A 16,933-nucleotide genomic window follows, 5' to 3' on the forward strand; every position below is an offset into this window, starting at 1 on the left:
TTGTTTCGGCCTCACAGCCCAGCTCAAGATCGACATTTCTCCTGTGCCGGAGAACCCCCATTACTGCCTGTCGCCGGAACTTCTGCATGTGCTGCCCTATCCTGACCTCCGAGTCCGGCCCACCAAGGAGATCCTGGAGTTTCCAGTCAAGGAAGTCTACACACCGCACACAACGTACAGGTAGGTTTAAGGCAGCTTTGCTGGCCAGCAGGTGCAAAAGCAGCTCTGTTTTGTGTGCTTTGTGGTGCTTAAATTCCATGCTTTTCAGCTCTGATCTTTTCAACCTTGTGGTACTGAATTCCTCTGTATTCTGAAGTGGCAGAAACAAATGCTACAATGGCAAACTGATATTGGTTGAACAAGGTATTGGTTGCAGCTTTCGTTCCCTCTCCTTCTCCACCAGTTCATCTGTAACCTGTTTTTTCTTAGTTGCCAACAAGCTGCCTCCCTTTATAGGAAACTCCACTCAGGACTTCCACTCATTATCCTAGCCCTCTGTGAATAATGTGTGTTGACTGCTTAAAACTGTGTGCTCAGGAACAAAGGGATGAGTTTCTCCTTGGTTGATCTTGCAGTTCTCAGGACTAATTTTAAGTGAAACTGTGACAAGCTGCCAGCTTCCTCCCATCCCCTGTCAGGCTGCAGGTTGCTATGTAGCAATATGACCACAGGGTTGTCAAGAGTTCAGCACCAAGATTCTGGCCTTAAGTGTTCAGCTGCCACTGTCATCATACTGAATAATGACCCAGATCTTTTTCGGCGCACAGTAGATAAAACAGTAGTCCTTTGGCAGCAACTGTTGTGGCTTCCTTCCAGTGTCTGATCTGGTGAAGCACTAATAATATTGTACTCTCATTCCTGGTAAGCCCTGGCAGCCAAGGCAGTATTGCAGCACAGAATGCCCATCTACACTGAAAAGCAGATGTTCAGTGTGTACACATAATGCGCTCTGCATAATGAGATCCATCTCTGATGCAGCAGTCAGTAGCCTTGGGTAAGGCGATGTAGCTTTCCGAAAGGTTGCTTGTTTTGCTGAGACTGCGACTTTTCTAAAGATTCCTCGGAGGACTTGCAGTTCCTCACTTGAGAAGGTGAGGATCTACATATTTAGATTAGATCCGGCAGGTGTTGCAGAGTTCTCGTCGTGAGGCTGGATTCTTCTAGCCTGCTGCTGATCTCCTACCGGCCACCCTGTGGATGCTATGACACAACCAGCCATGTTTCAGGACAGCTGCAAATAGTTGCCACCAAGCCGCTGTGAGCAAAAGGTTTTCTGCTCCAAAAATCACGATCCCCTCTTTGGCACAAATGTTGCCATGGTGTCTCTGTTCAGGTCCCCCACATTCAGCTTCACAACTTTGTGGTTCTTCATCTGGAAACAAGGACAAGTAAGACGGCATTAAGCAAGCAGATCTCAAAGATCAAACCTCAGGTGGACTTCCTTATTTGTGGGCCCAGAGGCCTGGGCTCTTAGCGTATGTCCTCGTCTTTGCTTTCTTAGCAAGTTAGAGGCAGGTGTGTTGCACTTTGTGTCTTGGGGATCAGACTTGTTCCTTCCCTCCTCTGGTCCCTCCCATGATTATTATTATTATAGGTAAAAAAAGAGAAAAGGTGAAGGACCCTTGGACAGTCAAGTCCAGTCAAAGGCGACTGTGGGGTTGTGCCGCTCATCTCACTTTCAGGCCAAGGGAGCCGGCATTTGTCCACAGACAGCTTCCGGGTCATGTGGCCAGCACAACTAAACCGCTTCTGGCACAACAGGACACCGTGACGGAAACCAGAGCACATGGAAATGCTGTTTACCTTTCTGCCACAGCGGTACATATTTATCTGCTTGCACTGGTGTGCTAGGTTGGCAGGATCTGGGACAGAGCAACGGGAGCTCACTCTGTTGCGGGGATTCGAACCGTCGACCTTCCGATTGGCAAGCCCAAGAGGCTCAGTGGTTCAGACCACAGCGCCCATTACTATAGTAAGGGTACTTTACAGTACTGAGATCTTGGCATGAGTGCCCTGCATCAGAAAGACGGTTACCACAACTAGCAAATGGCAGCAGTTTTGAGCCAGAAGCTGCCCTTATCACAGCAACACACTAACTTGATCTTTGTTTATGAAACGTCCCCAAGAAGCACCTCTTGCCTTGCTAGTCTTTGGATCCAGAGCAGCTGTTCTGTCTGCCGAGCCATTTGCTGCTGCTGCTGTTGGGTAGCTCTCAGCAGGGACCAGATGGTGAGATTCTGCTGTTGCATGTGTGCCTGAGGGGAGAGGATATCGGTTAACTGAGACGTGGGGGTTCTTTTATCCATTGCTAGCAGTTTCTGATGTTTTAGACCCCTTAATCTCAGTCTGCAACCCTAGGGGATTCGTCATCTCAGTTTGCAACCCTGGGGACTCCTAAACCCTGACTTCATTCACTGCCCATTCTGGGCCATCAATTCATACAGTTACCAGGCCTTCTCTCTGCCCCTTCCCCTCACAACCAGTGCAGAATATGATCCCTCTTCAGCAGGACTATGCCATAGGGATGTTTTCTGGTTGTAATACAGTCACAATTTCAGCCTAGTACTCTGCTTCGCCCAAGAAGTCAATCCTGGAGAGCTGTTGCAGCCATTACTAATGCTTTCTGCAAGGGGTAACATGCTCAATTTACTAGCAGTGCTAATAGAGAGAGGAGTGTGGTGCTCTTATGACAAGTTGATATTAAGACCAGGAGGAGACAGAGGTGCTACTGCTGCTGCTGCTTACATGCAGGTTTCCCTCTATAACTTAACAATAATTTATTATTTATACCCCACCCATCTGGCTGTGTTTCCCCAGCCACTCTGGGCGGCTCCCAACAGAATATTAAAAACACGATAAAACATCCCTAAACAGGGCTGCTTTCAGATGTCTTCTAAAAGTAAGATAGTTGTTTATTTCCTTGACATCTGATGGGAGGGCATTCTGCAGGATGGGCGCCATTACCAAGAAGGCCCTCTGCCTGGTTCCCTGTAACCTCACTTCTCTCAGTGAGGGAACTGGCAGAAGGCCCTCAGAGCTGGACCTCAGTGTCCGGGCTGAACGATGGGGGTGGAGAAGCTCCTTTAGGTATACTGGGCCGAAGGCCATTTAGGGCTTGAAAGGTCAGCACCAATGCTTTGAATTGTGCTTGGAAATGTACTGGGAGCTATTGTAGGTCTTTCAGGACCAGTGTTATATGGTCTCAGCAGCCACTCCCAGTCCCCAGACCAGCTGCCGCATTGTGGATTACTTGTAGTTTCCGGGTCACCTTCAAAGGTAGCCCCACGTAGAGCGCATTGCAGTAGTCCAAGCAGGAGATAACTAGAGCATGCACCACTCTGGCAAAACTGTCTGCAGGCAGATAGGGTCTCAGCCGGCATGCCAGATGGAGCTGGTAGACAGCTGCCCTGGACACAGAATTGACCTGCACCTCCATAGACAGCTGTGAGTCCAAAATGACTCCCAGGCTGCGCACCTTGTCCTTGAGGGGCACAGTTACTCCATTAAGGACCAGGGAGTCCTCCACACCTGCCTGACCCCTGTCCCCCCAATACAGTACTTCCCCTCTTGGGAGTAAATAACTGCCTAGTCTTATTTATGCACTGAGCTCGGAGAGCCCTAATCCTTACCCTCTCTGCCTCTCCACACACACCCCTCCCTGCTGTTCATGCTGTTAAAGCAGACGGTACCTTAAAAGAGATTTGGATAAGCTGAAAATAAGCTTATGAGTTTAAAACGGGTTGGGATCTGGCTTGATATTTCAGAGCAATGAGATCCTGCCACTGAGCTTTCGAGCATCTGTGTGTTGCTTTTGAGAGAGCTGGAATGTTATGCTGTGCTTGGTGTGAAGCTTTCCTAGCTCAGGCCTGGATGTGAGCTTTGGGGCCCCATCAAGCTTGGCTCAAAGAGGAGGAAAGGGTTACAAGGCTCCCAAATTCTTATCTGGCTTTGAATAACACAAATTCCCAACTTAACTCCTCACCCAGCCAGCCCACAAAACGACAGCTTCATGGAGCCCACAGGGGTTCTGTCAGGACTTCATCTGGCCATGGGAATTATTATTGTAGAATCACAGAATTGTAGAGTTGGAAGGGACCCTGAGAATCATCTAATCCAGCCCTCTACAATGCAGAAATCACAATTACATTGGCTCAGCTGCAAATAACAGCTTTGCATGGCACAAAGAGGTTCCAGTAGGGCTTTTCCTGATCATGCAATGCTGTCAAAGGCTTAGAAGGTTCCATGATCTCTGGCTGCCTTTGATAGCAGTGCAAATGCTAGGCAGCGGCCACTGAGGCTTCTGCTGTCCATGCTGAGGAGTTTGCAGGTAGTTGGGATTGTGGAGGCTTGCAACCTCCTAGGATCCGTAAATGGTGGTGAGGAAGTCACCAGTCCCCATCACTGCCAGTTTCTTTCAGGGGTGCAGCCTCTTAATCTTCCCCCTTTGCTCTCCCTGTGGCTGCTTGACTAAGCTGAACCATCCTCCTTGGCAAGTTCCCTGTGGCTGCTGGCTGACTAGCTAGAAGCCTCTGGTGGAGCTGTGGTTTCACTACCAGTTGGAAGTGGAGAAGGCCCATTCAGTGATTGCACCTCTATGAATGGAAGAGCTAGAGGGATGAGGGGCAAGATCAGGGGTCAGCAAACTTTTTCAGCAGGGGGCCGGTCCACTGTCCCTCAGACCTTGGTGGGGGGCTGGACTATATTTTGGAAAAAAAATTAACAAATTCCTATGCCCCACAAATAACCCAGGGATGCATTTTAAATAAAAGGGCACATTCTACTCATGTAAAAACACGCTGATTTCCAGACCGTCTGTGGGCTGGATTTAGAAGGTGATTGAGCCAGATCCGGCCCCTGGGCCTTAGTTTGCCTACCCGTGGGCAAGATTGTCTATATGAGTCCATGTACATTCACCTATGCATGAGTTGGTTCATTACTGAATCTGTAAGTTTGAGTGTAGTGATCAGTGGGGCTACATGGAGATGGCCTCTCATGAAGTACAAATGAGCTCAGAGTTCACTTGTCTAGGCACTTCTTCAAGCCCCCTAGAGATTTTGGAGAGCAGAGTGGCAGAAACCGCAAGGGGGCCAGAACAAGTGACTTAGGGTGCCGCCTTACAGAGGAGAAGGTGGCGGATTACCTTCAAAGCAGAAAATTCCCGTCCCTTATTTTGGAAACCTTGCTCTTCCACGATAGCCAGCATCCCTTCGAGCGCCTTCACTTGTCGCACTAGGTCCTGCTGGCGCGCAAGCATCTTCTGCAACGTTTCCTTGTTGCTGTGAGCCTGCTGCCATCTTGCCAGGCTCTCATCCTATCAAAGAAAGAGCAGGAATAGTGGATGATGAAGACTGACCAAAGGGGTTCTCTGATAGTTGGGACCCTGGGGGGTGTGTGTGTGGACTAGGTAGGGAAACTTAACATTGTATCGTTGGAAGATTAGAAGATTGAATATGGAGCTATAGGTGTAAGCCCCTGCTTAGCTTTCGTTATTCATTTGTTTTTGTTTTTTAATTGTAAAATGCTTAACACATATATCCAAACTGTGCACAAGAGCACATATCACATTGGCCGGAATATAAGCCGCACCCGGAATATAAGCTGCACCTTTAAAATTGGAGAGGGGAAAATGTGAAAATACCCAAATATAAGCTGCTCCATTTCTTGCTGCTCCTGGCTGCATACTGGGGGGGGGGCGCATTGTGTTGCTGGCAGCCTTTCCACTTCCTCACTTTCTCCCTTCCAGGCCTTGGGGGAAAGGATGGGGGACTACGTGTGCATACCGTAAGGTCATGAATATAAGCCACACTTTAACTTTTCACAGTCGGAATTTGGGGGGAAAGGTGAGGCTTATATTCAGGCCAATACGGTAATATAATATAAAAACCAGCCAGTAAGCAAAATTACAGTGCACAATAAAAATCCTCATTTTTTTTGTCATATCGGCTGCAAACTGAAAACAGTTCAGCTGGGAGGTTTTTTTAAAAAAAGGAAAAGTTTTCAACAGGCATCTGAAGCAAAGGATCATAGCTGCCTGTCTAATCAGCAAGGGGGGGGCAGCATTTTATAAAGCTGGTCAAGGCCCTGTTGTCCCACCAACAAAATATGGCTACCGCTTTGCTCTAGTGCAATGCCTTTTAATCTGGGCTGGCGCTGTCTTCCCTCCTTCCGCTGCTCTTATAATTTAAACACAGTTACCTCCAGCCCCTCAACAATCTCTCTGGTCTCTTCCTGCTTCTGCTGGGCTCTTTGGGTCTGATGACGCAGCTCTTCCAAGCCCCGCTCGTAGAACTCGGAGCTGCGTCTGATCTTGTCAAGCTTCTGCGTTGTGGACTCGTAGAGGTCACTCAGCATGCTGGCGAACTGCATTACCCCGTAGAAAAGAATGTTTACCTCCTGCGGAGCCGCCGGCTGCTGCGGGCCTGTGAGGATAGGGGCGAGCATGGCTGCACAAGGCAGCAAGATACTCAGGAATAGGAAAGTCAGCATGGCTGTGACTTGCAAGCCAATGGAAAAACCAAAGGGAGTAAGCCTGCCGCTTTATATGCAGAAGCGAGGGAGGGGTCCGATGGGGAAAGAGACGATTGAGCTGGACTGAGCAACCCACTCCAGCATTTAATGAGCCAGCAGTATTTTAATCCTGGGCTCTCATCCCACACTTAGCATGGGCACAGAACTTCTGACCTGGGGCAACAGAGTTGCACAATGCTGGCAGATGGCAGCTTATTGCAGAGGTGCAGAGGCACCTAAAGGCTAACTTTGGATTCTGGCACCTCTGAAGGGTTGCAAGAGGTTGCGGGGAGGGGAAGGTGGCGTGTCTGTCCAAATGCTGGCTATGTTTATCCTGGCTGGGCTGTGGGATGGAGCAACGTGATGTAATCCACTGCCTCTTGGAGAGGGTGGCATGAAGGACTGGCGTGATGCAAAGACTTGATGCTCCAAAGGTCTCCTGCTCTTTTACCTTTATGGACTGAGCATGCTCTGTGCATATGGAACTCTGACCAACTGCGGGCAGAGAATGGGAGACCAGAGGGCAGGAAATGGAGTAGGAGCTGTTGGTGGGCTGAAACTCTGAACAGAACACATTTTAAGTTATCTGCATAGCCTGTGAAAATCCCTACTAAGTTGTACCTTAATCTTTGAGTGCAACTGATTCCCAGCAGGTGTACATTGATTTCTTTTGCAGATAAGGAAAAGGTGTTCTGGCAATCGCATCAGTTATGGGTCTCTCTGCCATGTACACATTTGCTGCCGCTCTCCCTCAGAACTGTAAAGTTTCCCCTTCTCTTGCAGGAACCTGCTGTATGTTTATCCCCAAAGCCTGAACTTCAGCAGTCGTCAAGGTTCAGTCCGGAACATCGCGGTGAAGCTCCAGTTCATGGCTGGAGAGGACCCTGGCCAAGCCATGCCAGTGAGTGAGGCAAACTCCCTGTGGCTTCCTTACAACTTTTGCAGCTCCACTGGCCTTCTGGAGCAAAGATCTAGGTTGTGCTGTGAGAGAGCAAGGGAGCATCTGAATATAAAAAAGGAAAACATAGAGCCCAATATGCCATTTTGCCCAAAAGTTTAGTCTCCTAGCCAGTCCCTCTCTGTATTTTGAACTCTCCCATTTCTCTTAATTATACATAGTTTTGGGGGAACAGTTTTGCTAAGCAGATTCACAGTTTCTACTCTTGTGAGGCCCTTTTGGGTCAAGATCCTAGTCCTCATCTATGGGAAAATATAGCCACATCTGTGGCAGATCTAAGCCTCCGGGGGTGGTGCTTTCATGCTAAGGGTGGGCAGCTGGTGACCTTCCATGCTGAATTCTAGCCAATGACCGAAGTAACTCCTTCTGTAGCCTCCCTGGTTCAGGTGGCAGATGCTGCTGTTGCCACCACCCCTTTTAGTTTCTCAGGGGGATTAAGGAGAGGGCAGTGGCGTTGGTGAGGCTCTAGCCAATGTGGAAAAGCGTTGAGACATACCGGGTAATTTTTTTTTTGTAAGCAAACATTGAAAATTGCATAGCCTTTTCAGGTGGCCCTTTGACCGTCGCGTCCTCAGGCTCCCTCCCTGTGGTCTGCTGGACTTCAGCCTCCCTGTCTCTGACTAAGTCTATTTCTGGCTTTCCTAACAACCCCAGGTCATCTTTGGGAAATCGAGTTGCAGTGACTTTGCAAAAGAAGCTTACACAGCTGTTGTATACCATAACAAGTGAGTCCTAAGTAACTTTGGCGGCAGGACGGGATAATTGTTGCAAATGAGGCAGGGAGGGGAGAGTTGCAGCTTTGATCAGGATTCACAGCTCCCTGGATAAGGAACCAGCGGTCTCCCAAGCTAACTGCCTCATAAAAATAAGATTGTTCTCCTGTGCAATCTTCTTCCTGGCAGTTTTCTTTCCTGGGGAAATTAGAAATTGTCTGATGCATTCAAGATCCCCTGTGGGTGGGTGAGGCTCTGTCTTAGCCAGTGCTGGCTCCTGGTGGACCACTGTGACATCCCTCATGTATCCTGCAGGTCCCCTGAGTTTTACGAGGAGTTCAAGCTAAAGATCCCAGCCAACCTGACGGACAACCACCACCTGCTCTTTACCTTTTACCATATCAGCTGTCAGCAGAAGCAAAATACGCCTTTGGAGACCCCAGTTGGCTACACAGTGAGTGCTTTCAGAACCCATGGCGTTTTGTAGCTCAGAAGCCGAGCTCATGTGCAGAAGCTCCTCTGTTCAAAACCCATGTCTCCGGTGGCAAAAGATTTCTGGTAACTTTAAGACTTTGATGAACCCATATCCTGACACTGTGGAAGGCCTAATAATAATAATAATAATAATAATAATAATTTATTATTTATACACTGCCCATCTGACTGGGTTTCCCCAGCCACACCCAACAGAATATTAAAAACATGATAAAACACCAGACATTAAAAACTTCCCTAAGCAGAGCTGCCTTCAGATGTCTTCTGAAAGTCAGATAGTTGTTTATTTCCTTGACATCTGATGGGAGGGCGTTCCACAGGGCAGGCATCACTACCAAGAAGGCCCTCTGCCTGGTTCCCTGTAACTTGGCTTCTCGCAGTGAGGAAACTGCCAGAACGCCTTCGGAGCTTCACCTCAGTGTCCAGGCTGAACGATGCAGGTGGAGACGCTCCTTCAGGTATACTGGGCCGAGGCCGTTTAGGGCTTTGAAGGTCAGCACCAACACTTTGAATTGTGCTCGGAAACGCACTGGTAGTCAATGTAGGTCTTTCAGGACTGATGTTACACGGTCTTGGTGGCCACTCCCAGTCCCCAGTCTAGCTGCCGCATTCTGGATTAATTGTAGTTTCTGGTCATCTTCAAAGGTAGCCCCACATAGAGTGCATTACAGTAGTCCAAGTGGCAGATAATCAGAGCATGCGAGACAGTCTGCGGGCAGGTAGCGTCTCAGCCTGTGTACCTGATGGAGCTGGTAGACAGCTGCCCTGGACACAGAGAGTGCCCTTCCATCTCCTGTGGGGGATTCCTGTCCTTCCATCCACCTTGAGTAGTGAAGATTTACAAGGTGGGGTACAGTAACAAATCTTCCTTCTCAGTGGGCAGTATTTGATTTGCTGCTGTCCCCTGCTCAGTAAAGGCAGTCTGTGGGCAGGGAGGGGCAGGTGAAGGACTGACAAGGGAAGACATGTCATCCCGCTAGGACTCACTCAGGCCTTTTCTCTCTCTCTCCAGTGGATCCCCCTCATGCAACATGGCCGGCTGAGAACAGGACAGTTTTGCCTGCCTGTGTCTGTTGACAAGCCTCCTCCCAGCTACTCGGTACTCACCCCTGATGTAAGTAGTGGCTGTTGTAAATAGCCTGGGGAAAGGGGAGTCCCTTGAAGGGCTTCTCCTTGCTTATGCTGAAATGAGAAATGTTCTCCTCTTCTTTTCCTTGCTGCTTCATCTCCAGCTTTCCTTCTTCTCTCAGTCCTTTGCAGACACCCTTTAGTGGCATTATATTTTATCCCTGTTGCTCCTTTGTAGGTGCAGCTGCCTGGCATGAAATGGGTGGATAACCACAAGGGGGTCTTCAATGTGGAGGTGCTGGCAGTGTCTTCTGTCCATACTCAGGTGAGAGGAGGTGGTGAGGTTTTCACGTTGCAAGGAATGGAATGTAGAGCCAAGTAGAAGCAGAACTCAGTTGAGCCATGTTCTTGCATGCCAGCTGGGATTTTTACTCCTGCACCAACTGTCCTGTCTCCAAGCCTTGAACTAAATTAAAGCCTGATGCTAGCTCACTTTCTAGCACCATGCTTGTGGAAAGCTGTTTGCAATGTTTTTTTAGAAGTCCAAAAACAGCTGCCTTATTTTTCAGTTTGGAAAAATCAAGGAGCATCTCAGAGAGAAAAATGGGGTTTTCTTGGTTACTTCATCAAAACAATGCATGTTGGGAGAACATACATCTGAGCCATTTACTTCTCTGGGGTTTAGGATACTGAGCTGGACTGAACATCAGTTTGGTTCAACTTGGCAATCCTTAATCTTTCAAAGAGAAATTATTAAAGACATACAAAGCATTCTTGAGATAGCACATATCTGTTCTTCCGTTGATGTTGAAATGAATAAAGGACACTCCACATTTAAGAGATGCTTTGAAGTTACATCATAGTTTTCTTATCCTTTATCCTGGCAGGACCCATTTCTGGACAAGTTCTTCACCTTGATCCATGTGCTGGAAGAATACACTTTTCCCTTCCGCCTAAAAGACGTAATCCTCACAGAAAACAACATGGACTCCGAGCTGAAATCCAGTGTGGGCAACCTACGGGTGGCTAGCTTGGAGTCCCTGGTTGTCTTTAGCCACCAGATTCTCAACAAGCTCATCCAACTCATTGTGTACCCACCTGTTATCGCAGGGCAGATTGGTGAGTGCTGTGCTTCTCTTCCTATTCCTCTCCCTGTCCCATGGTTACCATTGTCTGGGCCATATTGAGTTCTTTGGTTGAGCATCTGGGATGCTTCACAAAGGGTCTTCAAAATCTGAAACTGAAGCATTCTCACATTTTGCACAGTCATATGGTAAGAGACAGGGTTTTCCATACTGGCATCACTGACTCCAAGGATAGGGTAAGGGAAACATGGGTTGTGGTAGAATCCCGGCTTCATAACTCTGGAAGTAGAAGGATGTGTGTTAAAATGGGTCAGCTTGCAGGTTGGGAAGAGTTGAATGAAAAAGAAATACACATAAAACAAGTCATAAATATAGGAGTGCACCATTCATTTGGTTAAATTTGGGTGGGGTTCCCAAGGAAAAAAGAGACTACTTTTGAACAAAACTCCTTTCTTAATATAAAAGTGGAGGGCTGTTATGTTAGGGGCATTTCAGTATCACAGTTGTTTTAACCATTCATCTACAGTGGTACCTCGGGATGCAAATGGGATCCGTTCCGGAGCCCCATTCACATCCTGAATGGAACGTAAGACGCGATGGCGCATCTTTGCATGCGTGGGTCGCGTTTTGCCACTTCCGTGCATGCGCATGACGTCATTTTGAGCGTCTGCGCATGCGCGAGCGGCGAAACCTGGAAGTAACGCGCTCCGTTACTTCCTGGTTGCCGCAGAGCGCAACCCAAAAGCACTCAACCTGAAGCACATTCAACCTGAGGTATGACTGTACTGACAGTTGCTTATTACTTTTCCATTTACGTGATTGCCAGTGTTGCTGTCACAATTAAATTCACTTCTCTGAAAGATCTGCCTTTTGCTAGGGACAATGTTGTTTCCCCCTCACCCAAGTCCTCTGCCAAAAACTGAGAACTCATGGGAAGGGGAGAGGTCTTTTCTTTCAGGATCAAGAACCCCTCCTGGTGTTTCCCACCCCACCCCACATCATGCTTTAAAGCAGGTGTTGGAAGCAGTGAGCAAGAAAGATTTACGATGTGCCTTTCTTCTTCTAAAGTACAGCATGCAGCAATAAAGAAGACCAAAGTCCCATTTGTATCTGTATTCTTCTGCGCTTAATTCTAGCTACAGCTGCATCTTTCTATGTAAGGATTTCTGAAGGAAAACATTATTTTTTGGAAACACATTCACTACATTTTTGGCACAAGGTCAACCTTCCCAGGTTAAACGTATGGAAGTGTTTTCTTTTGGTTTTTAGTTTTCAGCAGCCTGTGCATTTGTTGTTTGAGGAGCTAGAGATGGGGAGGAAGAACTACAAGTGGTAGACCTTGCAAACTGGGCAATAGAAAAGCCTGCATTTGCTCCTTTTTTCCAAATTTATGCATGCCCTAACATGCTATGAATTCCCAAGATCAAGCAGCCTTTCATCCTTCTTGTTTACTGAAAACCATCTAACCTTTGCTTGCCCTTTCTGTTCCAGTGTTTGGTGTTTTGAGCCACTTTTTGGTCATTAACACAAGTCCACACATCTCCCCATTTTCTCAGTGAACCTGGGCCGTGCTGCCTTTGAAGCCATTGCTGTGATGGTGAACCAGATCCACAAGAACCTTGACAGCAGCCAGGACCAGCATGGCCACAACCATCTGCTGGCCTCTTACATCTTCTACGTTTTCCGTCTGCCTGTGGCAGAGCCAGGCTTACCAGGTATAGCACAGAATGTCTAGTTCCATGTGTGTGTGAGGGGGAGGGATAGGAGCAAGTGCCTGGCTGTCATTCATGTTGCCCTGGGTGCCATTTTCCCTGGTCTGCAACCCTGGTCTGCTCCAGAGTTATGAGAGATGCCCAGCTCCTTGTGCTGATAGCAGTGCGTTTCTGTTTCAAGGAAAAAAGCGGCCTGATTTGATCGGCACCCAGCGGACACTGTGAGATGTTTGCAGTCTTGGAGTCGAGAGGCAAAAATGAGCAGTGCTCCTTCCTTCTCTGCCTACCATCTCTTTCCTTCCACTTATTCTCCTCCTCCCTCTATCTCCATGAAATTAGTCAGCAGGTTGCCTGCCCCTAAGGGATAGATGGGCATGTTCAGGGAGGTACCTAACTTGGCTCCATGAGTTTCCTCCCAGGAAAGGTCATACGTGGGACAGATGGGACTTCTGAATAATTTAAGGCCAATTGAAGCAGATGAGTCATAGCAGTAGACTAGTAGCTTTTAGGGACAGACTGCATAGCCCAAAATGGAACACGAGAAGGAGTTGGCAAATTTTTTTAGTAGTGGGCCGGTCCACTGTCCCTCAGACCTTGTGGTGGGCTGGAGAAGCGGTACCGGGGGGTGGAGCTGGAAGAAGAGGCGAGGGGGGCAAGTACTCCCCACTCCTCAGCCCCAGCCGCTGTGCTTACCTTCCCAGGGGCTGCCGCCGCCACCACCACCACCGCTGCTGCTTCTCGTGGGTAGGCAGAGCAAGCTCGTCCGCTCCGCTCTCTGGCCCACAGGAGCACCAGGGTGGCAGCGGCAGGAGGAAGAGGCTGAGCAGCGGCAGCTCTGCCAATCAAACAGCATGCCTGGTTTACCTCAGAGCGGCGCGGGGATGTCTCTGCCAATCAAATGCCGCTGAGGTAAACCAGGCGCGGCGTTTGATTGGAAGAGACATCCCCACGCTGCACTGAGGTAAACCAGGCATGGTGTTTGAGTGGCAGAGCCGCCGCTGCTCAGTCTCTTCCTCCCATTGCCATTGCCGGGAGCTTCGGCTTCGCGGCATGTTCCGGCTTTGCGGTGTGGGCCGCATCCAGGACCCAGGTGGGCCTGATCCGGCACGGGGCCCATAGTTTGCCGACCCTTGGCTTAGTGGCTACTGGAAGCTAGTCCATTAGGGCAAATGGGGTGCTTCCCTCATTTCTTCCCCCAGCCAACCCCCAACTTACAACCAGCTGGCTCTCAGCTTCTTCCTCCTTTGTTTCAGTGCCTCCTTTGTAGAGCTCAGTAGGGAGCAGGATGGAGACTTGGAGTTAGTTGGCTTCACCCATCATTGGCTCCACTTACTGTTGACCTCCAACCCTACTAGTTTCAATGCACATCAGCTCTTTCCCCATCCCCATGTAATAGTCGCACCCCCCCTTTTTCAGATCCTAAAATCAGTCTCCAGAGCATTCCCTGCATAATAGTCACAGGGGTGTCAGTCAGACATTTTGTTTTGCTCTGAAGTGTTTTGTTTTGCCCGCTTTTGTAAATGGAATAGCTCTTAGCACAGTTGTTTCCCACCCTCTTCCTGTTCCGCTGCGGGCCCAGGCTTGCCTGCGGGACTTGCCTGTTGGCCAAGTCAGCCCTCAGCCTGTGGAGGATGAGGCAGTTTTGCACGGGGAGCAAAGGCAGTGGCAACCGAGGAGGCCTGGCTTGAGAGCCAGCGATGGAGGAGAAATGTGACAGCGGCAAGGTCCTGCCTGGAGGTGGGCAACTGGGACCTGTGGATGTGCCCAGTGCCCGGTAACTGCCTGAGACAGGGCCTGTGCAACTGGCCTCCTGCTTCTCTGTGTGGGGCTTGCAGGATTGGGTTAGAGACCTAAGCTAAGCTATGCATTTACCGCATTTCACTGCGTAATGGTCGCCACCACATAATAGTTGCACCCTGCTTTTTTGAAAAGAAAAATCAGCATTAAAAATGTGACCATTATGCAGTGAAATATGGTACTCTCTCAACCTGCGCTCTTAGCCAATATTAACAGTATCATGAGATCTTCATTCTCTTTGTATTCTTGACAGGGGTGGGGTGAGAGGAATGAGCTTTATTGGTGGTAGTGAATGTATGTATATGATGGAGGAGGTTTTTAGAGCACCCCCACTTGGAAAAAGAGGACCAATCACTTCCCTTCCATCCCCAGCCACCATCAAGAAGTTCTGATAGTGAAATGATGTCATAGTAATACTCTTAATGAGATGCATACAGGGAGATTATTTGTTGTGGTTTGCAGGAGATGGTGGGAAAGACATGGCACATATTGAAATTGGTGAAGGAAAGTCCACTTGCTTCAAAACAGGCATGCACTGGTGAGGGGAAGAGAAACTTTGGTCCTTCCTCACATCCATGATCATACATGTGAAGGCCATTGCACAGAGCACTGAAGGCAGTTCCTCTTCCCAGCTAGCAGCCCTTCCTCTTCGGCCGACACACTGCGACGGGTGGTGAAGACATCCTCCTTAATCTGAATTCTGTCATCATTGGAGTGGACTGAGATTCACCCTTGTGCATGTTCCTCACTCAGAAGGGAGACAGCATCCAGTTATGAGCTGGCTCCTTCCACCCAGTATTGGAAAACCCAGACTCCCAAGGGGCCAGGGGAGAGGGATCATTCGGCGTTTGTCCTCCATGGACTGCAGTACTATCAAAAGTCTCTTGGGGGACAAAAATAGAAAAATCTCAAGACTTCCTCATCCTCTAACTTTTCTAGCTGCAAGGGTTGGGGATTTCTGTTTTCCCCTTGGCACCATGCCTGGCAGTTAAAAGCACAGATTAGATCTGGCACCAAACAGCAGGGGAGCTGGGCAGCCACTGCTGTTCTGAGCTTCCTTCATCAAACCCCTGGAGTTTCTTCTCAGTGTAGACACTCCCTGCATATTTTCATCCTAGCAGTGCCTCTTCCACATTCTGCCTCTGGTGTTCAGTGGCAGCTCTGTGCCAGGAACGAGGGGATGGGAAACCAGACTCTTGGCCCTACAGAAAAAGGAGTGGCCTAAACACAGCTACTTGCTCTTCAGTGGTCTCTGGTATGCAGAGAGGCAGGATCGTCCTCATTTTTGAGGAAAGCGACTCAGAAATTTGGATGATGTACCCCAAAAAAGGGTGGGAAAGGTTATTAGGACTCGCCGAAAGACAGAGTATGTGAAGGTTTCTTCTGCTCTGCTGGAGAGAGGAAGATATCCATTTATGGCAGACATAGGCAAACTCCAGCCCTCCAAATGTTTTGAGACTACAATTCCCATCATCCCTGACCACTGGCCCTGTTAGCTAAGGATGATGGGAATTGTAGTCCCAAAACATCTGGAGGGCCGGAGTTTGCCTATGCCTGATTTATGGGCAACTGACTGTACCCACTAGGAAAGGCAGGACTTGTAGAGCCTTAAACTTCCATAGGGATATTCGGGGGTTGAGGACAGAAAGTACTACAGCTTAGGAAGATGCACCAACTAATTAAACCCAACAATTAAACCTGGCCATGCCACCGGAACATGGAGGAAAAACAAGGATTGAAAAGAAGGTATCCCAGATCCTAAGGGGGAAGCAATTCTGGAGCGCGGAAGTGTGTCCCAGCCAGATCACGCCCTCTGGGTGAGCCAGAAGGACTCTTCACTTGAGATGCTCCATTCTGGTGCAGGGAGGAGGCATCCAAGGATAAAATAATGGAGGGTAACTTGGGACACAGTGGCAGCGTATTGTCTTCTCATGGCCATGGGAAGCGATGGCCTATTCGTGACTGCTGGAGGCGTCATCCCTCAATAGCATTCTTCCCACCCCAATATGCCCATCTGTCCTTTGACTTAACCTAGTGGTTTGTGTGTGTTTGTGTTTTACAGAGACTGGAATGCCACCCCACAGTGGCCCCATCCAGTACGCCACCTTGTCCCGCACAACTGGGCGCCCTGTCAGCCTGAATCTCTCTCGCTCCAAAAGCATCAGCAACAGCAACCCTGACCTGACCACCACACCAAACTCCCCAGATGAAGAGGTTCAGAAGATTGTTGGCAGCAAGGTAAGCGCTGCTGAGGGTTCTTGTTGTTAATTTATTTATACTTAACCTTTTCCCCTGATGGGGGCTCAAGGTGACCTACAGATAGAATAAAGGTAAAGGGACCCCTGACCGTTAGGTCCAGCCACGGATGGCTCTGGGGTTGCGGCGCTCATCTCGCTTTATTGGCCGAGGGAGCCGGCGTACAGCTTCCGGGTCATGTGGCCAGCATGACTAAGCTGCTTCTGGCGAACCAGAGCAGTGCACGGAAACGCCGTTTACCTTCCCGCCGGAGTGGTACCTATTTATCTACTTGCACTTTGACGTGCTTTCGAACTGCTAGGTTGGCAGGATACAGATAGAATAGGAACAGCTAAAAACATA

The 16,933-nt window shown here is 48.9% G+C and overlaps 2 protein-coding genes across 13 annotated transcripts in view; one reads left to right on the top strand and one right to left on the bottom strand.

Annotated features, from left to right (window-relative positions):
- Positions 1 to 16,933, top strand: part of DOCK6 (dedicator of cytokinesis 6) — a 94,656-nt gene that overhangs the window by 30,291 nt on the left and 47,432 nt on the right. For all 10 annotated transcript variants that reach the window (XR_014542960.1, XR_014542961.1, XR_014542962.1 and 7 more), the window contains exons 14-22: positions 18 to 180; positions 7,291 to 7,408; positions 8,120 to 8,190; positions 8,494 to 8,632; positions 9,686 to 9,787; positions 9,980 to 10,066; positions 10,629 to 10,860; positions 12,383 to 12,541; positions 16,398 to 16,573. Coding sequence is in view for 6 of the 10 variants with exons in the window: in XM_083592673.1 (XP_083448799.1) it covers positions 18 to 180; positions 7,291 to 7,408; positions 8,120 to 8,190; positions 8,494 to 8,632; positions 9,686 to 9,787; positions 9,980 to 10,066; positions 10,629 to 10,860; positions 12,383 to 12,541; positions 16,398 to 16,573 (1,247 nt within the window). In the remaining 4 variants the exon portion in view is untranslated. The remainder of the gene's footprint in view (positions 1 to 17; positions 181 to 7,290; positions 7,409 to 8,119; positions 8,191 to 8,493; positions 8,633 to 9,685; positions 9,788 to 9,979; positions 10,067 to 10,628; positions 10,861 to 12,382; positions 12,542 to 16,397; positions 16,574 to 16,933) is intronic.
- LOC310752922 (uncharacterized protein) lies at positions 180 to 6,586 on the bottom strand. 3 transcript variants are annotated; one of them, XM_083594092.1, is made up of 4 exons: positions 6,196 to 6,501; positions 5,141 to 5,311; positions 2,140 to 2,255; positions 180 to 1,372 (listed from the first exon to the last, which is right to left on the bottom strand). In XM_083594092.1, the coding sequence occupies exons 1-4, from the start codon at positions 6,484 to 6,486 to the stop codon at positions 1,369 to 1,371; spliced, it is 582 nt and encodes a 193-aa protein (XP_083450218.1). In that variant the 5' UTR covers positions 6,487 to 6,501; the 3' UTR covers positions 180 to 1,368. The 3 variants fall into 3 exon arrangements, with proteins under 3 accessions (XP_083450218.1, XP_083450217.1, XP_083450219.1); XM_083594091.1 differs by having other exon boundaries at positions 189 to 1,372; positions 2,133 to 2,255; positions 6,196 to 6,586; XM_083594093.1 differs by lacking the exon at positions 2,140 to 2,255 and having other exon boundaries at positions 189 to 1,372; positions 6,196 to 6,586.

Source organism: Podarcis filfolensis (assembly GCF_964270895.1).
Source record: "Podarcis filfolensis genome assembly, chromosome: 17".
Taxonomy (NCBI): Eukaryota; Metazoa; Chordata; class Lepidosauria; order Squamata; family Lacertidae; genus Podarcis; species Podarcis filfolensis.